This window comes from Myotis yumanensis, unplaced genomic scaffold, assembly GCF_028538775.1.
Source record: "Myotis yumanensis isolate MYYU_CA2020_CCGP unplaced genomic scaffold, mMyoYum1.0.hap1 SCAF_4, whole genome shotgun sequence".
Taxonomy (NCBI): domain Eukaryota; kingdom Metazoa; phylum Chordata; class Mammalia; order Chiroptera; family Vespertilionidae; genus Myotis; species Myotis yumanensis.
In genome coordinates this window covers 73492210-73512469 of record NW_027223755.1, presented here as the reverse complement: position 1 = coordinate 73512469, position 20260 = coordinate 73492210, and the positions used below count along the sequence as shown (strand labels likewise).

Genomic DNA, 20260 nt, shown 5'->3' with positions numbered 1-20260 from the left:
TGTGTGTCTCGGATTTGCTAACTTCAGTCTTTTTATTTGTGAAAAATAAAGAAATTATATATATTGACTATACATGTGTTTTAAATTAGTTTGAATAACTACCGGTATGCAAATGTGAATTATTTTGATAATCATGGCAAAGCCAATGTAACCTACCCAGACAGCTTTTTTCTGATGAAGTCAGTCCATTGGGTATAAGTATTCCCTCTAGGTTCATCCCTGTCCTAACCCTCAGCTTTGGGCCCACCTAAGACCTATGGACATGATCACTTTTATTGCTGAAGGCTTCTTTTTTACCTCACAGCTATAAAATGATTTTTCCTGTTCCTGACCTATGTCCTATGTCCTTGTTAAATTACCAGCTAATATGTATAAATCTTTAGGTGTAAGTGGAAGAGATCATCTTTGACAATCTTAGTGTATTATTCAACTTAAGAGGCATGAGTCTAGTTGTGAAATGTCAACACATTTAAATCCAAGCACTAGGGATTTGTAAAGCAGTAAAGACCTTGACTCCATTAAGTCGTATATTACTGCAGAGAATGTTCTGGGCTCTTGTGAAGGGAATTTGGCAATCTGCTCTTTGTTTCATTTTATTTTCATGAGTTTTTTGAAGTTTGAATTTTTGGATAGTGTTTTTAGTTTTATTTTTCTGCAAAACATTAGAAATTGTGAGTATGGGAAAAAGTCGACTTCATATAAAAAAATTAGACCAGTATAGAGTAACAGTATTTTACTCTAATTCAGGCCCATTATTACATTATCGTTTAACTAGTAAAACTGTCTGTTGGCAACATCAATTTGTTTGGTACTTGGGTTGAAACACTGAGAGAGGACATTCCAAAACATAGCCAAGTTGGCTTCAGTTCATGCACAACACATTGCCTGCTGCAAGTATAAATAACCTTATTTTTTTAATTGAATCACTTTCATGTTTTTCTTTATATATTTGAGGAAAAATAGAAAATAAATGTTAGATAAGTGTTACTAGGAGCATTATTTGTCTTTCATTTGGTTTATTTTATCATTCTTAAAATATTTTTTTACTTTGTCCTCTTTCTTAGTAAACTGCTTTCTGATTAAACATTTCACTGTTTTCGGCATTCTATGATTTTTGCCAAAATATAGTTATAAAAGAATCTAATAGCTTTCTTTGTTATAAGACAAAATTCCACATAATGAAAGGCCTCCAAAAGGAATACTTTGTTTTCTAAGATTTAGAGTACCAAGTAAATTGGAATGCTAACAGAACTGCTTTTTGTTAAAAAAAAAAAAAAAAAAAAAAGTATTTTTCATTCTATCATCTTTATGCAATATACATGTTTTAAATACATTTATAGTAACTGTCTGGAGGTTAAGACTAATTCAGTTCCTTTTAGTATGGGCTGTTAGGCAGTAAAAATACGACTATATTTTAAACAAGAAAATGTTCATGTGCCATAATATTTATAGTAAATTATATAACAGTTTTAGATGATGTCGTATGTTACACTACATAAACTCTTTTCTTAAGCCAGACTCTTTGTATATATTATCTTTCAGTGATTGTACACAATGGTATAGTGTTTCACTTGATATGATTTTAATCACTGTTAGGTTGAACTTGAAAGAAAGTTGGAATCTGCAACTAAATCTAAACTGCATTACAAGCAGCAATGGGGACGAGCTTTGAAAGAACTTGCCAGACTTAAACAGGTATGTAGTTTATAATTAATGATGGATTATTCTTTTTATGTCTTTTTCCCTTGATTCTTTACAAGTTTGCATATTTGGCAATACCTGTTATGTCAGATAAATGTCTGCATTTGAATCTCCAGTGCTATTTTTGAGATTGGGCTTTGTGTGTGTTATATATAAGATCCTCCTTTTTTTAATTAAAAATTGAAACTTTTAGGTTATTTTCTTTAATTGCCAACTGTCCTCTTTCCTAGAAGAAATTGGATAATTTATTTTACTTATACAACTACCATTCTTTTCTTCAGCATTAATTTTTTTCTATTGTGAGTACGTTTGAGGGGAGAAATTTCAGGATAACTTAAATTTAACGTTCTCAAATTTAAGAACATACTTTAAATGTTATTCCTAGGAAGACACAGGTAACTTATTTAATTAAGAAAGGAATCACAGGGAATATTTGCATAATTTTATGAGTTTAAAAGTGATAATTTTCTGAATTCTTAATTGAATTTTTACCCCTCCTGTTGCTAGATAGCATATGCTATTAGCTTCATGAGAAATATATCTTAATGTTAGGTATAATTTCTTCAAGTGATTAAGATCAAATAAATCATTAGCAAGATTTTTTTAATCTAATCTACTTTGACTTAAAACTCATAAGGATCAATAATGGTTAGCTTTAGCTAAAGAAGGTCTTTCAGATTTATGTATCTCCATAAACATCAAATGCTATTAAATATCTTTGTGATATTGTACTAAATGCTTACAACCTTCATAAAGGAGTATGTACTAAATTGCATGAGAATAAAGAAAGAAAATTAGGAAGGTTGAGAACCACTGGTCTATACCAGTGATGGCGAACCTATGACACGCGTGTCAGAGGTGACATGCAAACTCATTTTTTCGGTTGATTTTTCTTTGTTAAATGGCATTTAAATATATAAAATAAATATCAAAAATAGAAGTCTTTGTTTTACTATGGTTGAAATATCAAAAAATTTCTATATGTGACACGGCACCAGAGTTAAGTTAGGGTTTTTCAAAATGCTGACACACCGAGCTCAAAAGGTTCGCCATCACTGATTTAGATGGTAGTTTTGGATATTGATGAACAAATAATGGAGATATTTTTGTCTAGCTGTTCAAAGAAATGATGGGCACCAACAGTTTATAAGTTTAGAGAACAGGAGGATATTATATAGTAACTAGAGGCCCGATGCACAGAAATTCATGCAAGAGTAGCCCTTCCTTCCCCCAGTTGCCGGCACCAACTTCCCTCTGCGACCCGGGCTGGCTTCCCTCCAGCCCCGGCTTTGTCAGGAAGGACATCTGGAATGATGTCTGGTCTAATTCGTATATTACCCTTTTATTATTATAGATAGCAGTAAGCGAGTTGGGTAGGATATACTGGTAGTTTGAATAGTAAGGGAGTCAGATAGGATATAGTTTGAATAATAACTACTTTGTATTTGGATGGTAGTTTTAATAGATGTTCTGTAGAAAATAGCACAGAAGGGGAAAAAACACCCCCACATGTTAGGGTTCAATGTGCGGATATGCAAGAGTCAGTAGGTATGCTCCCTAAAGTTTGGGTATAGAGAGATGAGAGTGCAGAGAGTGCATTGAGTCTAAAGAAACATCTATAGTTATTTCATTCATTCAGCAAGTACTTATTGAGAGCCGAGTCTGTACCTTGCACACTGGTAGATGCTCTAGATACAGCAGTTTTCTCCCCTGGGAACTTCAAGTTCATCTGATATTTAACAAGAACATAGCAGGTTGGTGAGAAATGCAAATGAAGGTAAAATATTAGAAAAACAAGAAGACAACTACTCATTCCATTTTGTCACTCAAGGCTAAAGGAGAAATGTTTCAAAGATAATGCTTCAAGTATCAAATTTGAAATACTTAAAGCTGTAAAATAGAGAGTAGATGGAGAAGATATGGAACATAGTGCCTTTTATTGAAGTTGCAGAGTGAAGGAGAAGAAACGAATGTAATGATAATTGTAAGGCATTACCAAAGCTAGTAATGAAAAGATTGAAACGTGTCAGTTGCTGATTAGGGGATCTCCTTTATAGAAATGAGTAATCAATAATTATTAAATGAGATAATTTCATCAGAGTGTCATGTTTCTTATTAAGAAATATCCATGCAAGACCTTTTTAGTTTGAGTAAGCTGAGTAAGTTACGTTCATAGGTGTATATTGACAAATGGCATTGTTTTCACTGAGGTAGTTTTTAAAATAAAGTAAACAAATAATGTTCTGAATAGAATCTTTCAAGTTCATGGCTTTTTATTAGTGTTACACTGAGATAGCCTCCTTTAAAAGTAGATTCAGAATAAAATGTGTCCACCTAATTAACCCTCCTTACTAACATGCATCCCCATATACTTACAATCTTCATCATTTCCTACTTACTCTTTCTATGTATTTTCTGCCCTCTTGCCTAAAAACCATTGGCAAAGTAATTTAGCTATTTTTTCTAATAGGATCACAAAGTTTCAGATGCCTCCTTTCTCTTGAGTTATTGTAAGAGTATTAAGAAGAAAACAATGTTAAATTAGTGGTTCAACTCTAAACTTGTACTTTATGAAAGCAAATAGTCTCATTCTTTGAGTGTAGTGATCTTCATTACAGACCAATTCTATTCCTTGTCCCACTAACTTTCTGCTTTAGAAACAACTCTGTAAACAGATTTCAGGTTCACTGGGAATCATAGATGTTCTACAGACCACATTTGAGATGCAATACTTTAAGAAGAAACGTAATAGACCTTGAGATTACCATAGTGAATTGTGCTCTGCCACAAACTGTTTTTGGAAGGTTAACATTAATAACTTTACCAAATAGGCACAATTCATATATGTGAAAATTACTTCAATTTTTTCTAAAATGTTTTATTAAAAACATTATGGTGTTTGAATGTAAAAATTGAATTCTCTGCTTTTGATCAGAGACTTGTTTGTGCAACTTTTTGTTTAAATTGGATTAGTACCATGTTAATTTTACATTGTCTCTGGTGAATAGCCACGGGACTATAATCTCTGCCAGTAATTTGTCACAGCAAAATCCTCTGGAGGGCCATACAAAACATTTGTGTAGAACGGATTAGACAGCAAAAGCCATATCTTAGATTGTTAATAAATGTTAATGACAAAACCCAGCTGGTAAAGCTTGGAAATAAGATCTAATGCTTAGTGCCTATTGCCAAAAAAATGTTTAAACAGAGATTTCCATTACTCAGAGGTGATCTAGTGTAGTCAATCTGTGAATTAAAAAATCATAATCTTCTAATTATTTAGAAAAAATATATTTCCTTCAGATTCACAACCTAAAAGTCTGTGTTTCCAAGTTGTAAAAAAAATTTTTTTTAGTAAATGGGTAAGTGACAGCTGTAAAATATAAGTAAATGTTACATAAAATGGTTCATAACTTAGAAAACAAAGTGATACCCATACATTCTGGATTTGATACCTCTGGTATACTGTGTAACACTGACTCTAAGAAGTTCTAGTTGTGAGATATTTAAGCGGTAACTTAGTTTTCTTTTTTCTGCCACCTCCATGAAGATATAGTACAGAAATATTTTTAAACCAAAACAAATACTTAAATTGTACTAAAAATATTCAAATTAAGATTAACCTTTTACTCCTTGGGTACAGGACTAAGAACTAAGATTTTGGGTAAGATGTGGGTCCCTTACCATATTTGTGCACAGTAGATCTGTTTAAAAGTAAGCTGATATATTTAGTTAAAACAACACAGACTTCATTGGCTGACATCAGCACTATCTTGTCCAGCCTCCTGCTTATCCACTCAGAGTAATTAATTTGATTAATTTATAAGTAATTTAGCCAAGGATAGGATGTAAATCTTTGTTTAAGAAAACAGTTGGAGGTCCAAGTCTTGGTTAAAAACTGTGTCTTGAAACCATCCAGGCCCTCCTCCTGACTTGTCAGCTCTGGGTTATTTTCAGAAAACTTTACTTGAGTTCCTTAGTTTAGTTGTAAGCTTTTTTCCCACAGACTTACATGGTATGTGTGAGTGGGAGAGTATGTAGTGGCCACTTTTTAGCCGCTGTTTAGTCTAGTGTATGTATGTTTACATCTCCTCTCTGGATTTATAGGCAGCCAAGGCAAAATAAAGATTATACTCACTTGATTGAGGAGCCTTTAACCCAGAGCACCTGGCAGCAGAGAGGATTTCTTTCACTAACCTCTAATTTTTATGTGTGCATGTGTGATTATTTTAAATGCTGGATCCTTGATTTAAAATTCAACGTTTTTCTTGCGTTTTAGAACTAAAATGTTTCAAGTTTTATAAAGCTAAAATTTTATAAAGGAACCTAAAAATAATCAACCTTTTATTATTTTTTTCTGCTTGCAAATTTGACAACACCATATAACATAGAAAATAAAAACCTTAACCCCTCCTCAGCCAGATATAAAAATTTGGTGTACTTTTACTAACAAAATATATTGTACATTCCAAAAAGGAACAAAAGATTCTTATGCACTATAACACCCACCTCCTAGGAGGTTATAGGTTAAGTAACAGAGCATTATTGATGCTTTGGAAGCCCGTGTACCTTTCTTAACTACATCCTTTCCTAAGGTAATTACTTTTCTGAATTTAGTATTTATTATTCATTTGGGTAGGATGTGGGTCCCTTACCATATTTTCTTTATAATTTTATAAGATATATTTAAAGTATTGGTAAACAACACTAAAATTTTGGACATGTAGAAACATGTAAGAATTTCTGTAGTGTTTATATCTAAAAGTAGAATTTTTGTTAGTAGGGTTTGCTCATCTCTTCTCCTACTCTAAATATTGTCAAATTACTTTCTAAAGTGGTTGTGCAGATTTGCAGTTCCCAAGAGTGTGTATAATTGTTATTCTTCACACCATGTCCAATGGCTGTTTAGATGTATTAATTTTTTCCAATTTGGTGTGAAAATAGTATGTTGTGGCTTAAATTTTCATTTCCCCAACTTTGAGCATCTTTTCATATGTTTATTAACCACTTACATGTCCTTATTGTGGAGTGCATTCTTATGGCTTTTGCTCAAAAGAAATAAATCAACAAGTAATCTGGATTTTGGCATCACCAGATACAAAGTTTGTATCTACTATCACTATGTTCTAGAAAGTAGATGATGATAGAGAAATCTATTAATGGAGTGGATTCTTTTGAATCGTATAGAAATTCTGGAACTGAAAAGTATTGTGAGTGAAATGTAAGAATTCAGTAGATGAATTGAGATTAGGCATAGCAGAAGCAAAGATGTGTAAGCTGAAGCAGAAATGAAAAAAAAAAAAAAAGGAAAACATCAAAAAACATATGGGATAGAGCAGTGGTCAGCAAACTCATTAGTCAACAGAGCCAAATATCAACAGTACGACGATTGAAATTTCTTTTCAGAGCCAAATTTTTTAAACTTAAACTATATACGTAGGTACATTGTTATTAACTTAATTAGGGTACTCCTAAGGCTTAGGAAGAGCCACACTCAAGGGGCCAAAGAGCCGCATGTGGCTCGCGAGCCTCAGTTTGCCGACCACGGGGATAGAGTATATGAGACTGACTACCTTTTGTTAACTATAGACCCCTGTCTTAGTCTGTGTGGGCTACTATAACAAAATACCACAGACTCCTAGCTTATAAACGAAAATTTCTTTCTTACTCTTCTGAAGGCTGAAACTCTAAGATCAGGTACACAACTTGTCAGGTTCTATGTCTGGTGAGGGTCTGCTTCCCAGTTCATAAATGGCCATCTTTTTACTGTGTCTTCATATGGCGGAAGGAGCTAGGGAGCTTTGTCAGACCTGTTTTATAAGGACATTAATCTCATTCATAAGGGCTTGCCTTCATGACCTAAGCAATTTCCAAAGGCCCCATCCCCTGACAACATCATGTTGGGAATTAGGTTTCAACATAAGAATTTTGGGAAGATGCAAATATTCAGCCTATAGTAACACTTAAGAGAAAATAGAAAATGGGGGAAGGAAGCAATATTTGAAGAGATACTGGCTGAGAAGTCTATACTAGCAAAAGTGAAAAAGATATTGTCTTAAGAATATCAATTAACTCTCAGCAGGAGAGTTTAAAGTAAATCATATCTTAGATGCATCACAGTAAAATTGTCAAAAAGCTGTGGGGGTGGAGGGAGACATTACCTTCATAGGAGCAGCAATAAGACTGACAGATGACTTTTCAACAAAAGTGAAGGAATTCATAAGACAGTGGAATAATAGCCCTAAAGCAGTGGTCAGCAAACTGCAGCCCCTTTAGTGTGGCTCTTCCACAAAATACCACGTGTGGGCGTGCACGTACAGTGCGATTGAAACTCCGTGGTCACACTCAAGGGGCCAAAGAGCCGCATGTGGCTCGAGAGCCGCAGTTTGCCGACCACTGCCCTAAAGTACTGAAAAAAAATAACTACCAACCTAAAATTCTGTACCCAGTGAAAATGTTTTTCATAATGAAATAGACAGAAGACACGAGACTTAATGAAAGCTCTGCTTAGGGGACATTTGTAACCTCAAGTTCACTTAGAAAACAAGAAAAGCATAAAGTTTTCTCTAAATATCCCTTTCAAACAGTCAGTAAAGGAAATAAGAAGATAGAAAATAGTCAAGACAAGTAGGACTTAATGAAATAGGAGGAAAATGTTTTTTTTAAAGGAACCTCCCCCTTGGCAAAAAGTGTTCAAAGACAAAAGGAGAATAATTACTAGGCCCTAATACAGGAATAACAAAGGGGGACTGGGCTACACATTCTTCAGACATTAGAGATAAGAGGATGGTACAAAAATTTTTATGTGAATTTGAAAAAACAGAACTTACAAAACTGACACAAGAAGAAACAGAAAATATAAGTAGTTATATAGTTATCAGAAAAATTAAAACTGTAGTGAAAAAACCTTCACACAAAGAAGTCTTCAGACCCAGATGGCTTCACATTTGAATTTTAGTAAACATTTTATAAATAACACTAATCTTATACAAACTGTTTTGGAAATTAGGAAGAGAGAACACTTCTCTTTTTTTTTTTTTTTTTTAATGAGACCAGCATAACTTTGATCCCAAAACCTGATAAGGGTATTATAAGAACAAAAAAATGACCAGTCTCAAGAACATAGATATAAAACTTGTAAACATCACAATCAACTTTATTTATTAAACAAAGGCAAAGTTGGGTATTTACCACCTTTAAAGGGGAGGAAAATTAAGTAATCATATAAAAATGTAGAAAAAGTCAATGTCCATAATAACAATTCTTAGCAAACTAAGAATGTAAGGGAAATTTCTTAATCTAATAAAGGATATTTACATAAAACCTATCTTTTTAATTTAATTTTTTCTTTATCGATTAAGGTATTACATGTGTCTTTATCCCCCCCATTGCCCCCCACCTCCCCACTCATGCCCTCACCCCCTAGTGTCTGTGTCCATTGGTTAGGCTTATATGCATGCATACAAGTCCTTTGGTTGATCTCTCTCCCTTCCCCCCACCCTCCCCTGCCTTCCCTCTGAGGTTTGATGATCTGATCGATGGGTCTCTATCTCTGGATCTGTTTTTGTTCATCAGTTTATGTTGTTCATTATATTCCACAAATGAGTGAGATCATGTGATATTTATCTTTCTCCAACTAAATTAACCCTTTGCACTCCGCTGTCCCCTCTCAGGGGACATCGGAATTCTAGCATATCACTCGGATGTCCCCTCTCAGGGGACATTGCAGTTTATTAGTGATTACGGGGAATTGAGTTATTTCAACGCAACTTTTTGAGACATGCATGTTTCCCTGAAGTTTTATCTTGAAATAGCACAAGAAATTAAATCAAAATATCGTAAAATTACTAAGATATATACAAGAAATGTCAGCGGGTATTGTGTCGGATTAAACAATAAACTACATATTCCCGATGTGGGACAAAGAAAACGGGACTGCATTGTGTGTTCTAACAGGAAAACAACTGGTGGCAGGCGTCAAACCACTTATTACTGTCAAACATGCACTAATCAGCCTGCAATGCATATTGGGGAGTGTTACAAAACTTATCATACTGTACAAAATTATAAACAATAAAATATTGTTTTTTTTGCAAATATACATTCCTCGATGTCACCCAATTCATATAAGTCCAATATCATTATAATACGTTACTTGGCTCCAAAATTATACTAAATAATACGAGGGTCTGTAAATGCACGTTTCCGCCGCAGAGTAGCGTCGAGTAGCTGGTAGCCAATGTCCAGAATGGTTCGGAGTGCAAAGGGTTAAGGAAAGTTTTCCCTTGAAATCAGGAATGAGAGAAAGATGCCCTCTATCACCATTTCTTAGCAACACTGTACTAGAGGTTCTAGCCAGTATAATAAGACAAGAGAAAGAAAAGATGTATCAGTTGCAAAGGAAAAAGTAAAACTGCCACTATTTACAGATGACATTGTTATATACTCAGAAAACCAAGGGTCTACATATGACCTACCAGAATTAATGAATTTATTAGTAAGTTTGTCGGAAACAAGGTCCATATGAAAAGATCAATTTCAGTTCTCTATACAGACACAATTAGAGAAGGAAATTTTTAAAACTCTTCCATAGCATCTTGAAACACAATTACTCTTACTTTATAGAAAAGGATAAAGTATTAAACAAACAAAATTAAAGAAGAACTAAATAATGGGAGAGGTAATAAACCATGTTCAATGATTAAAGAATCAATGGTTTTGGCCAAATTGATCTGTAGATTCAGCATAATCAAATCCCAGCAGGACTCCCCCCCCCCCCCCCCCAGGCCTAGAAACATTTATATGAAAATGCAGGAGTCAAGAATAACTAAGAATTTTGAAGAATAGCCAAAGGTAGAAGACTTTTTCAGATATCAAGATTTATTATTATATGAGTTATAGTAACAGACAGTGTACTTTTAACGAAAGGATAGAGAAATAAATCAGGTTACAGGGTCCAGAAACAAACCTATACATATAATGGACAGAGGTGACATATGGCAGGTGATATTGCCAAGCAAGGGGTGCCTTTTAGTAAATATTGCTAGGTCATTTTGAGCTCTATGTGGGTAGAAGAAGAAACTTGATCTTACACCACACACAAAACCGACTGCATATGAATTACTGATCTAAATGAAGCCTTAAAAGGGTAACATAAGAGTATTTTCAAGACTGAGGCAGGCAAAAACTTGGACATAGAGGCACTAGCCAAAATAAAATAGACAGATAAATTTGGGCTGTATTAAAATTAAGTCAAAAATACCACTACAGCAGTGAAAAGGCAAGACAAACACTAGTGGCAAATACCTGGAATTTAAATAAATGACAAAGGACTTACCTAGTTTACAGGGTGGGACAAAAGTAGGTTTACAGTTGTAAGTACTGGACATAGAGTTTATTCTTATATTATTTATTAGTTATTGTAGTATTTCCCATACAAACAACCTATTTTTCCCCTACCCTGTATATAAAGAACTACAAACATATTAATAAAGAAAGATGGATAGCAAAGTAGAACAAAGTGCCAAATGGTTGAACAGGAACTTTGTAAAAGAAGATACCCAAATGACAATTAAAAATATTAAAACATGCCCTAACCGGTTTGGCTCAGTGGATAAAGTGTCAGCCTGCGGACTCAAGGGTCCCAGATTCGATTCCGTTCAAGGGCATGTACCTTGGTTGCGGGCACATCCCCAGTAGAGAGTGTGCAGGAGGCAGCTGAACGATGTTTCTAACTCTCTATCCTTCTCCCTTCCCTCTGTAAAAAAATCAATGAAATATATAAAATAAAATAAAAATATTAAAACATGTTCGACCTCAGTTGTCTTTGAAAAAATGCAAAATAAAATCACAATGAGATACTACTACATAATCTATAAGAACGGCTTAAATGAAAAAAAAAGTTGATAGTACCAAGTGTTGGCAAGAACATTGAACACTGAAATGCTCACATGGAAGATTAATTTGTACTACTACTTTGAAACTGTTTGACAGTATATACTACTACTGAAATTTTCATGCCCTGTGTTTGAATCCTAGATTATATACCCAATAGAACTGCATACAAATATGTGCCAAAGGGCATGTATAATATTGTTCCTATCAGCTTTATAATACAAAACCAGAAACTAACCAAAATGTTCCTCAGCAGTCGAATGAATAATTTGTATATTCATCCAGTGGAATGCCAAATAGTAATATGAATCATCAACTACACGTAATAGTAATGAATTTAAAAACAATGTTAAGTGATAGAAACCAGACATAAAGTAGTACATACTGTCCAATTCCATTTATATAAGTTTGAAGCAGTCAAAATGTGTGGTGTTAGAAAGTAGGGTAGTGGTTATGTTTGCGAAAGGATGGAAACAGGGACATCTGAGATTCTGATAATTTTTTGTTTCTTATCTGGATGGTAGTTGAGTGGTTGGTTTTAATAAATAAATGTTTACTTTGACACATACCTCTCCCATTTTGGGGTTGTGTCCTAAAGAAAGAAAAGCACCCATCCTTAAAAAAATATATAGAGAGAAATATTTGTGAGTGATACTAGATGATAGGGTGTTTTATTGCAGCATTACTTATTGTACCAAAAGTCTGTTACTGAGAGCGTGGTTGAAAAAAATCATGGAATATTCATTCTGTGGAATGTTACACATGTATTTTAAAGAAATTATGTCAAATGCATAGGTTTTTGTATGAGCCTGGAGAAAAGAGTGAAAAGGCATATTGTTACCTAAGATAGGAGTGGAATTAGTGACAATGGAAATAGTGACAGTTACTGAATTTTTCTTGGTACATCTTTGTATAATTAACCATTTCTTAGATGCTGCTCTTGCCACTGATCCTTGTAGCAATTTATTGTGTTGTCAGCAGACTCTTTTCTTGCCTTCAACTTCTTTTATCTTATGCTATTCAGCTAACTTCATTGATTGGGCCTTTAAAGATTATGGCTTAGAAAGAAAAGGAATGGAAAGAGGTGGTTTTTTTTTTTAAAGAAAAAGAAAACTGGTCATTTCTGGATAATATGTGTGTCATAGAATTGGCAGTGTGTGGCTATTATCATGGGTACTGTCAAGTAGGATTATAATCACAAGTTAAAGTCATATGAAGTATATTTATTCCTAATATTTGGGATCTGGCTTGTTTGTTTCTTTCCAGCGGGAGCAAGAAAGTCAAATGGCTCGTCTTAAAAAACAGCAAGAAGAATTGGAACAGATGAGACTACGTTACTTGGCTTCTGAGGAAAAAGATACAGTAAAAACTGAGCGACAAGAATTGTTGGATATAAGAAATGAATTAAACAGGTATAGTGACTAGAACATTACATTGCTTTTTTATACAAAAGGAAAGTTCTAATAGGACAACCTTTTAATTGGTCATTGGTCTAGGGAAATTATGTCAGGTCTTTGAAGAATAAAGTAGATCATATACTATAAAATGTAGCTGATTTGTACAATAGAAAACTTATGCCAAAGACCATTATTATACTCAAAATTTTTGTCACGAATGAAGCTATACTAAGTCTATTGAGCTTTTTCATTTACATTCATAGAATTGGTGTCTTAAATTTTATTTTTGTGTGACTAGTTCGGGATTATTGCTACTATTTCAAGGTAATTGATTATACTGATTTTTTAATTACAAAAGGTATATGACATTTCAGATTTATAGTATTAATGTAAGTAATAGCTCTTATTTATTGAGCCCTAACCATGTGGCAGCAGCTATTTTAAATGCCTCACATGCCTGTCTCATTTTCTTTGAGAAAGATATTATCCCCATTCTAGAGATTAGGACACCCAAGAATTAAAGAAAGTTAAGTACCCTTTCCAAGGTCACACAGCTAGTAAATCATTGGAGCCAGAATTCAAATCTGATTCCAGAGGTTGTATTTTTAAATACTGTGTTACACTGCTCTTCTCTCTGAGGCCTGCTCATCTGAGTTTGAATTTCAGTAGTATTTCATGTTAGAAAAATCATCTTTAGGAAGCAGCATAAGAACAAAATTATAATCTTTTTGGAGATGAGTTTGGGGGAAGACTTTTTAACTTAGTTTTTCAAGAGATAGCATTTTTGTTTCAGGAAAGCATACTGTCTTATCTTGGGGTGCCATACAGTACCATAGATTGAGTGGCTTAAACAACAGTAATGTATTGTCTCACAGTTCTGGAGGACAGAGTTCAAGGTCAGCATGGTTGTTTTCTGGTGAGGACTCTTCCTGCCTTGTAAGCAACTGCTTTCCCACTGTCCTCACCTGGTGGGAAGAGAGTGAGCAAGCTCTGTGGCGCTTCTTTTCACAGTGGCACTTCTTTTCACAGTGGCACTAATCCCATTATGAGGTCCCCATCGTCATCATCTCATCTAAACCTGATCATTCTGAGCATCTTCCAAAGCCAGAGACCATCACATTGGGGAATAGGGCTCGGCATATTAATTTTGGGGAATACAATTGAGTTCATTTGATGAAATATCCCTTGACATCTCCATGATGCGGGGAAAACTCAGTCCTACATTAGGTAGGTTTAGTGCTGAATTAAATAGCTACATTTAGAATATGCTATCTAATAAAAGAGAAACATGGTAATTAGCCATACCTCCGCTACCCTTCCCATTGGCTAATCAGGGAGATATACAAATTAACTGCCAACCAAGATGGCGGCCGGCAGCCAGGAGGCTGACGCGAACAGGGAGGCTTGCTCGCTTCAGTGACGGAGGAAGCCAAGCTTCCCCGCCTGCCTTGCTGGCATCTGAGCGGCAACTCTAAGAAACATTGTAACAAATATAGAAGCTAAACCAAACCCCAGAAACCTGCTTTAGTCAGCCAGGCTTCAGCCAGCAGGACCGCAACATTGTTTCAAATTCAGAAGGTAAACAAAGGCCAGAAACCTGCTTTCAGCAGCCGAGCCTCAGAGCTAAAGCTGGCCCAGAATAAAAAAAAAAAAAGAAAAAAAGGACAGGTTGGGAGCTTCAGTCACCCGCCAGCCTGAAAACGGACCTCAGCCCCTCACCCAGGCTGGCCAGGCACCCCAGTGGGGACCCCAACCCTGATCCAGGACACCCTTCAGGGCAAACCAGCCGGCCCCCACCCATGCACCAGGCCTCTATCCTATATAGTAAAAGGGTAATATGCCTCCCGGCACCGGGATCAGCAGAGCAGCGAGGCCTCCTGGCACCAGGATCAGCATGACAGGGGGCAGCGACCAAACCCCTGATCGCCCTGCGGCTCTGTGTGTGACAGGGGGCGAGGCCACAACCTCCCTATCTGCCCTGCTCTGTTCGTGACAGGGGAAGGCACCCCAACCCCCTGATCAGCCCTGCTCTGTGCCTGATAGGGGGGAGCTCCCCAACCCCCTGATCGCCCTGCGGCTCTGTGTGTGACAGGGTGTGGTGCCCCAATCCCCTGATGGGCCCTGCTGTGTGTGACAGGGTGCGGCGCCCCAACTCCCCTATTGGCCCTACTCTGAGTGACAGGGGGGAGCTCCCCAACCCCCTGATGGGCCCTGCTCTGTGCATGACAGGGGGGAGCTCCTCAACCCCCTGATCGGCCCTGCTCTGTGTGTGACAGGGTACGGAGCCCCAACCCCCCCGATGGGCCCTGCTCTGTGAGTGACAGGGGGCAGCGCCCCCACCCCCTGATCGGCCCTGCTCTGTGTGTGACAGGGTACGGAGCCCCAACCCCCCTGATGGGCCCTGCTCTGTGAGTGACAGGGGGCAGCGCCCCCACCCCCTGATCGGCCCTGCTCTGTGTGTGACAGGGTACGGAGCCCCAACCCCCGATGGGCCCTGCTCTGTGAGTGACAGGGGGCAGCGCCCCAACCCCCTGATTGGCCCTGCTCTGTGCGTGACGGGGTGGCGCCGCAACTTCCCTATCAACCCTGCCTTGAGTGTGACGGGGCCGTACCCTGAGCGTCACTAGGGGTGGCATCGCAACCTCCCGATCCGTCCTGCTCTGTGCATGACAGGGGGCGGTGCCCCAACTCCCCAATCAGCCCTGCTCTGAGCCCGACCAGGGGCTGCACCTAGGGATTGGGCCTGCCCTCTGCCACCCGGGAGCAGGCCTAAGCCAGCAGGTCATTATCTCCCAAGGGGTCCCAGACTGCGAGAGGGCACAGGCCGGGCTGAGGGACCCCCTCTCCCCCCTGAGTGCACAAATTTTTGTGCACCGGGCCTCTAGTTAATATATAAGTATCAGTTGGAAAAGGTCAAGGTCTACAGGGCCATGCTATAAGGCTTTTTAACTGAGCAAATATTTATTTGCTGTGTTGCAGACTTGGAAGATGTTACAAATTAATTAGAACATGATCCTGGCCTTTACAAATTGTGCCATCACAAACATTATTTGAAGATAACTGTAAAAGTCTTAAAATGTACAATCCCTTTGAATCAGGCATTCACATCTATAGAATTTCACTTCCTATAGTAATTAGTGAAATAAACTTTATAACAGTAAGGTCTTTTCTTCTTGATTCATTGCAGTGTCCCCCAAAACCAGCACTGTTTGGTACATATAAAAGTTTTCTTGAGTGAATTTAGAAGGAAATGTTATGTCAGAATAGTAATAATATCAGAGGTTTAACAAGCTAAAGGTCAACAATAAAGGATGGTTAAATAATGGGGCATCTAAATGATGGGATGTTATGAAGCCATTTAGAAGAACATTTAATGATGCCCTGGCAAAAACATTCATTATATTAATAAGTGAGAAAAAAATAGTATACAGCACTGCATGTAATATTTTTTTCAGAAAAATATGTATTTAAAATATATATGCATTTTTTTATTGAAAAAAAATTGCTCAGATTGGTTATCCCTGGATAAGATTATGATGATTTTCTTTTCTTTTTAACATTTCCAAAATTCCTACAGTTTTAATGTATTTTTTTATTAGAAAAACAAGTATTGTTTTTAAAACTGTCTTTTATAAGTGTGCTAACTCTGACTTGCCAAGTGTAACAATGGTTTTCGTTTTCTTCCTGAAAATATGACTAAAAATGTGTTTTACCATTAAATCATTTTGTTTTAAATGGCATTGTTAAGAAAACCAAAACAATATTTGTTGCCTACTAGAGTAGTGTTTGTTCTTGACTTCTCAGGTTAAGGCAACAAGAACAAAAACAGTGCCAGGATTCCAGAGAGATTGCAAGTGGAAAAGTGAATGGTCCACATGGCGATACCCTGGAAGAAGGTTTGGATGATTATTTGACTCGCCTAATAGAAGAGAGGGATACTTTGATGAGGACGGGAGTGTATAATCACGAGGATCGAATAATAAGTGAACTTGACCGACAGATCAGAGAGGTTTTGGCAAAAAGCAATACCAGTAATTAATAACATTTGGAAAATCTTTACAGACTTCAGGTCTAAATTTTAATTTCATTGTATAACCCTTAAATGAAGGGCAAAATGGATGTTTTAAGATGCAATTTTCAGTTTTTTTATAAGCAAAAATTTTATATGCTATTGTATAGTATTTATTTGATCTTATTTACTTTGTGCTACCTCTCCCTTTCTGGTTTTATTTGTAATTGCATTTTATATACTCATTTTAAATGCCCTTTCAGTGTTCCTTGTAATTTATAATTTCATGGCTGAGATTTCAAAACAGCTTTTCATTAAATTTGTCCTAGGAGAAATGACTGCAGTTATATATTTTCATGTTGAGCCAAAAGAGTACATGTTGCACTTTAAAAATGTGTCCTATTCATTTTGAATATAGATATCTTAATTGTTTAGACAAATTGCAAATGTAAACAATTGTATTTAACTCGTTTTAGATGTCCTGTCTTTTTTACTTCTAACATTAGCAAGTGACACGTTTGAAAACAGAAAACAGGATAAATGCAAAGAAGCCATATGGTAATATTGAGAGACAAGTTAGTCGTTTATTTAAAGTTTATATAGATTAAACTTGTTTCAAGCCCTATTGAATTTTCAAATTTTCAGTGTACTCTTAACTTTTAAGAATGTGAAGTAGCAGCTTAATAAGGTCTTTGTCAGCCTCTTACTCAAGATTGCATCATTTTCTTTTGTTGAAAATAGAGATTTCTTTTTATTTTTCAGTAATAGTATGACTAGTTAACTCTGTAATATAGAAATAGGTACTTTTTTAAAAAAGACTTTAGCTGGGAAAATAGAATGAAAAAATTTTTTTCTCCCTCTAATTTTAATCAGTCTTTTTAAAAAGTACATGAGATTAAATCATTGGATTTACATAGTGCCATGTTTGTATAAACTTAAGAATTCCTTTACATCATATTCTTCAGAGCCAACATTTGTCCTCAGAGCACTTCCCACGTCCTTTTAAAAGGTACTGAAAAGGCTTATTAGAAATTTCCCAATTTGGTGAGTCTTTAAATATATATAGTTGGAAATTTCTGATTCCCAAATATAATAAATTTAAGTATGTACTTCAGGTGGGATACATACTATTTACTGATAACTTCTGTAAAAGCAGAATAGGCCATTTGGTAACACTAAATTAATTTTCTGTTGCTTTCCAAGGAGGTATGTTTCTTGTTTGGGAAATTAAAGTCCCTGCATGCATTATATGGTTTTTTTCTTTATTAACAAAGTATTAATCTAAAAACAACCCAGCAGTAAATAACAGAGAAAGAAATTACTGAATGAGAAAATAATGAATATATGAATCATAACAAGAATCTGAAACATTAATTATGGTTAGGCATTATCTCTTACCGAATTTCGTGCCACGTGAATTGAACAGAGTATTCTTTTTGTTTCGGAAAGCCTCGGAGAAAATATAGTGACTGCCTTCAATTGCGTTGTGTACTGTGTGTGACTCTTCTCAAACACTAGAGGGGGCCTTAGATTTAAAGAAACAAAAAGGACTTTCCTAAAATGGATGTGTGGTTTATTTTGCCTGCTGTAAAGCTGTCTTTTGGCTATGTATTTTAACAAATAAAATGGTAATTGTATGCACGTTTGAGTTCCTGAGCAGTCTGTTACGTTTGTTCTAAACCAAGTGGGCCAGTGCTTGACACTTCCCCTATCAAGTCATTTTGTATCTTTGGTTTGTAAGTGCTTACATTGTATATGCTTTTTTAAGTGTCTTTTTTAAAAGTGGAAGTGTGAAATTTTAACACCTTCAGCAACAGCCATTTCATTTGTATGTGGTATTTAACATATTTATACTGATTGCTTTAAAATAGTGCCAATCCCTGGGAGTCGAGTATGACCACAGTAGATGAATGAATTGAGCAAGTGAGTGGTGAATGTATAAATTTCCTCATTACTACATATAACTGCAGATCTTTCATCAACTATTTTAATGTGGAATAAAATTCATCTTTAAAATATGATTGCCTTTTCATGGAGAAAGTCTAGTTTCCACGTCTAAGGTTGGCACACACTGTATGGGAGGGGTGTACCATGTCTACCAGGTAGACGTGGTGCCATGTCTGTATAAACTTGAAGAGTTCCTATTAGGTATATCCAGGACTTTCTATCGACAGCCGATTCCTGTTGCTTCTAGCAGATGTGGGAGTTTGAGGATGACTTAAGTATGTATGGGGCCCAGAGCATCTTAAGAGTAGATCATCTAGTGTGGTCAGATGACTTTCTTGTTCACTCACCGCTCTGTCCAGATACTGCCCTGCCTGAATCCGAGTTCTCAGATAATCCCAATACATACTGCATGTCCTCGGCCACCTCAGAATGGACTGCTCTGGTTCTTGCATTCTATAAGAAGGATCCTCTGCTAGGATGTGTGGACTTTTGAAATTTGACCTCTCACTACTATTATGTCCAGCTTGACTGAATACTTGATTTTAAAAAAATAAAGTCACATACCAAAAATAAAATTCACCATTTTAAAATACACAGTTCAGTAGTTTTTAGTATATTCATACAGTTGTACAACCATCACTATTATCTAATTCGGGAACATTGTCATCATCCCCAAAATAAGCCCCATACTCATTAGCAATCACTCCCCATTCTCCCTCTTCTCACCCCCTAACAACCACTAATCCACTTTATGACTCCATGGATTTGCTTATTCCAGACATTTCATATATATGAAATCTCAAATTGGTATTTAAAATGGGAAATATTAGAAAACAAAGTATTTTTATAACAAGTTTCTGTGGTATACAACATTTTATCAGATGTTGAACTAAATAATAGAGATGCAGGAGGCCGACATAAGGATATAACGTTTGTCCATCAGGTAAGAATATAGCCCAACTCTTCTACCATCTGCTACCTAATAAAGCAGTGACCAAAAATAATAGTGAAAGAAGATAATGTTCTGCTGCAACATCTCTGAGCAATCCTGTAATGTTGAAAATGGGTTACTGACACCAGGTATGTGCCATTGGTTTCTTATAAAAATGGTACACTTTCCCACATGTTTCATAGAGTTTGGGGATACTGAGAAGCATAGTTGACCAGAACAGAAGGTTCATGAGGACAGAAATGAGGTCTCTCTTACTTTCTGCTGTATGCCAAGACTAAAATAAAATAGTGCCTGCCTCGTGTAGGCACTCATTATTTGCTGCATTCATAAAGAACAAGTACCATATGATTTCACTCATAT

At 36.1% G+C, this 20260-nt stretch overlaps 1 protein-coding gene across 2 annotated transcripts in view; it reads left to right on the top strand.

The window, feature by feature from the left end:
• Window positions 1-18642, top strand: part of CEP120 (centrosomal protein 120) — a 64790-nt gene extending 46148 nt beyond the window's left edge. For both annotated transcript variants that reach the window (XM_070412535.1, XM_070412534.1), the window contains exons 19-21: window positions 1597-1695; window positions 12862-13007; window positions 16797-18642. In XM_070412535.1, coding sequence (XP_070268636.1) covers window positions 1597-1695; window positions 12862-13007; window positions 16797-17031 — 480 coding nt within the window. In that variant the 3' untranslated portion in view covers window positions 17032-18642. The remainder of the gene's footprint in view (window positions 1-1596; window positions 1696-12861; window positions 13008-16796) is intronic.
• Window positions 18643-20260: the final 1618 nt, after the last annotated feature.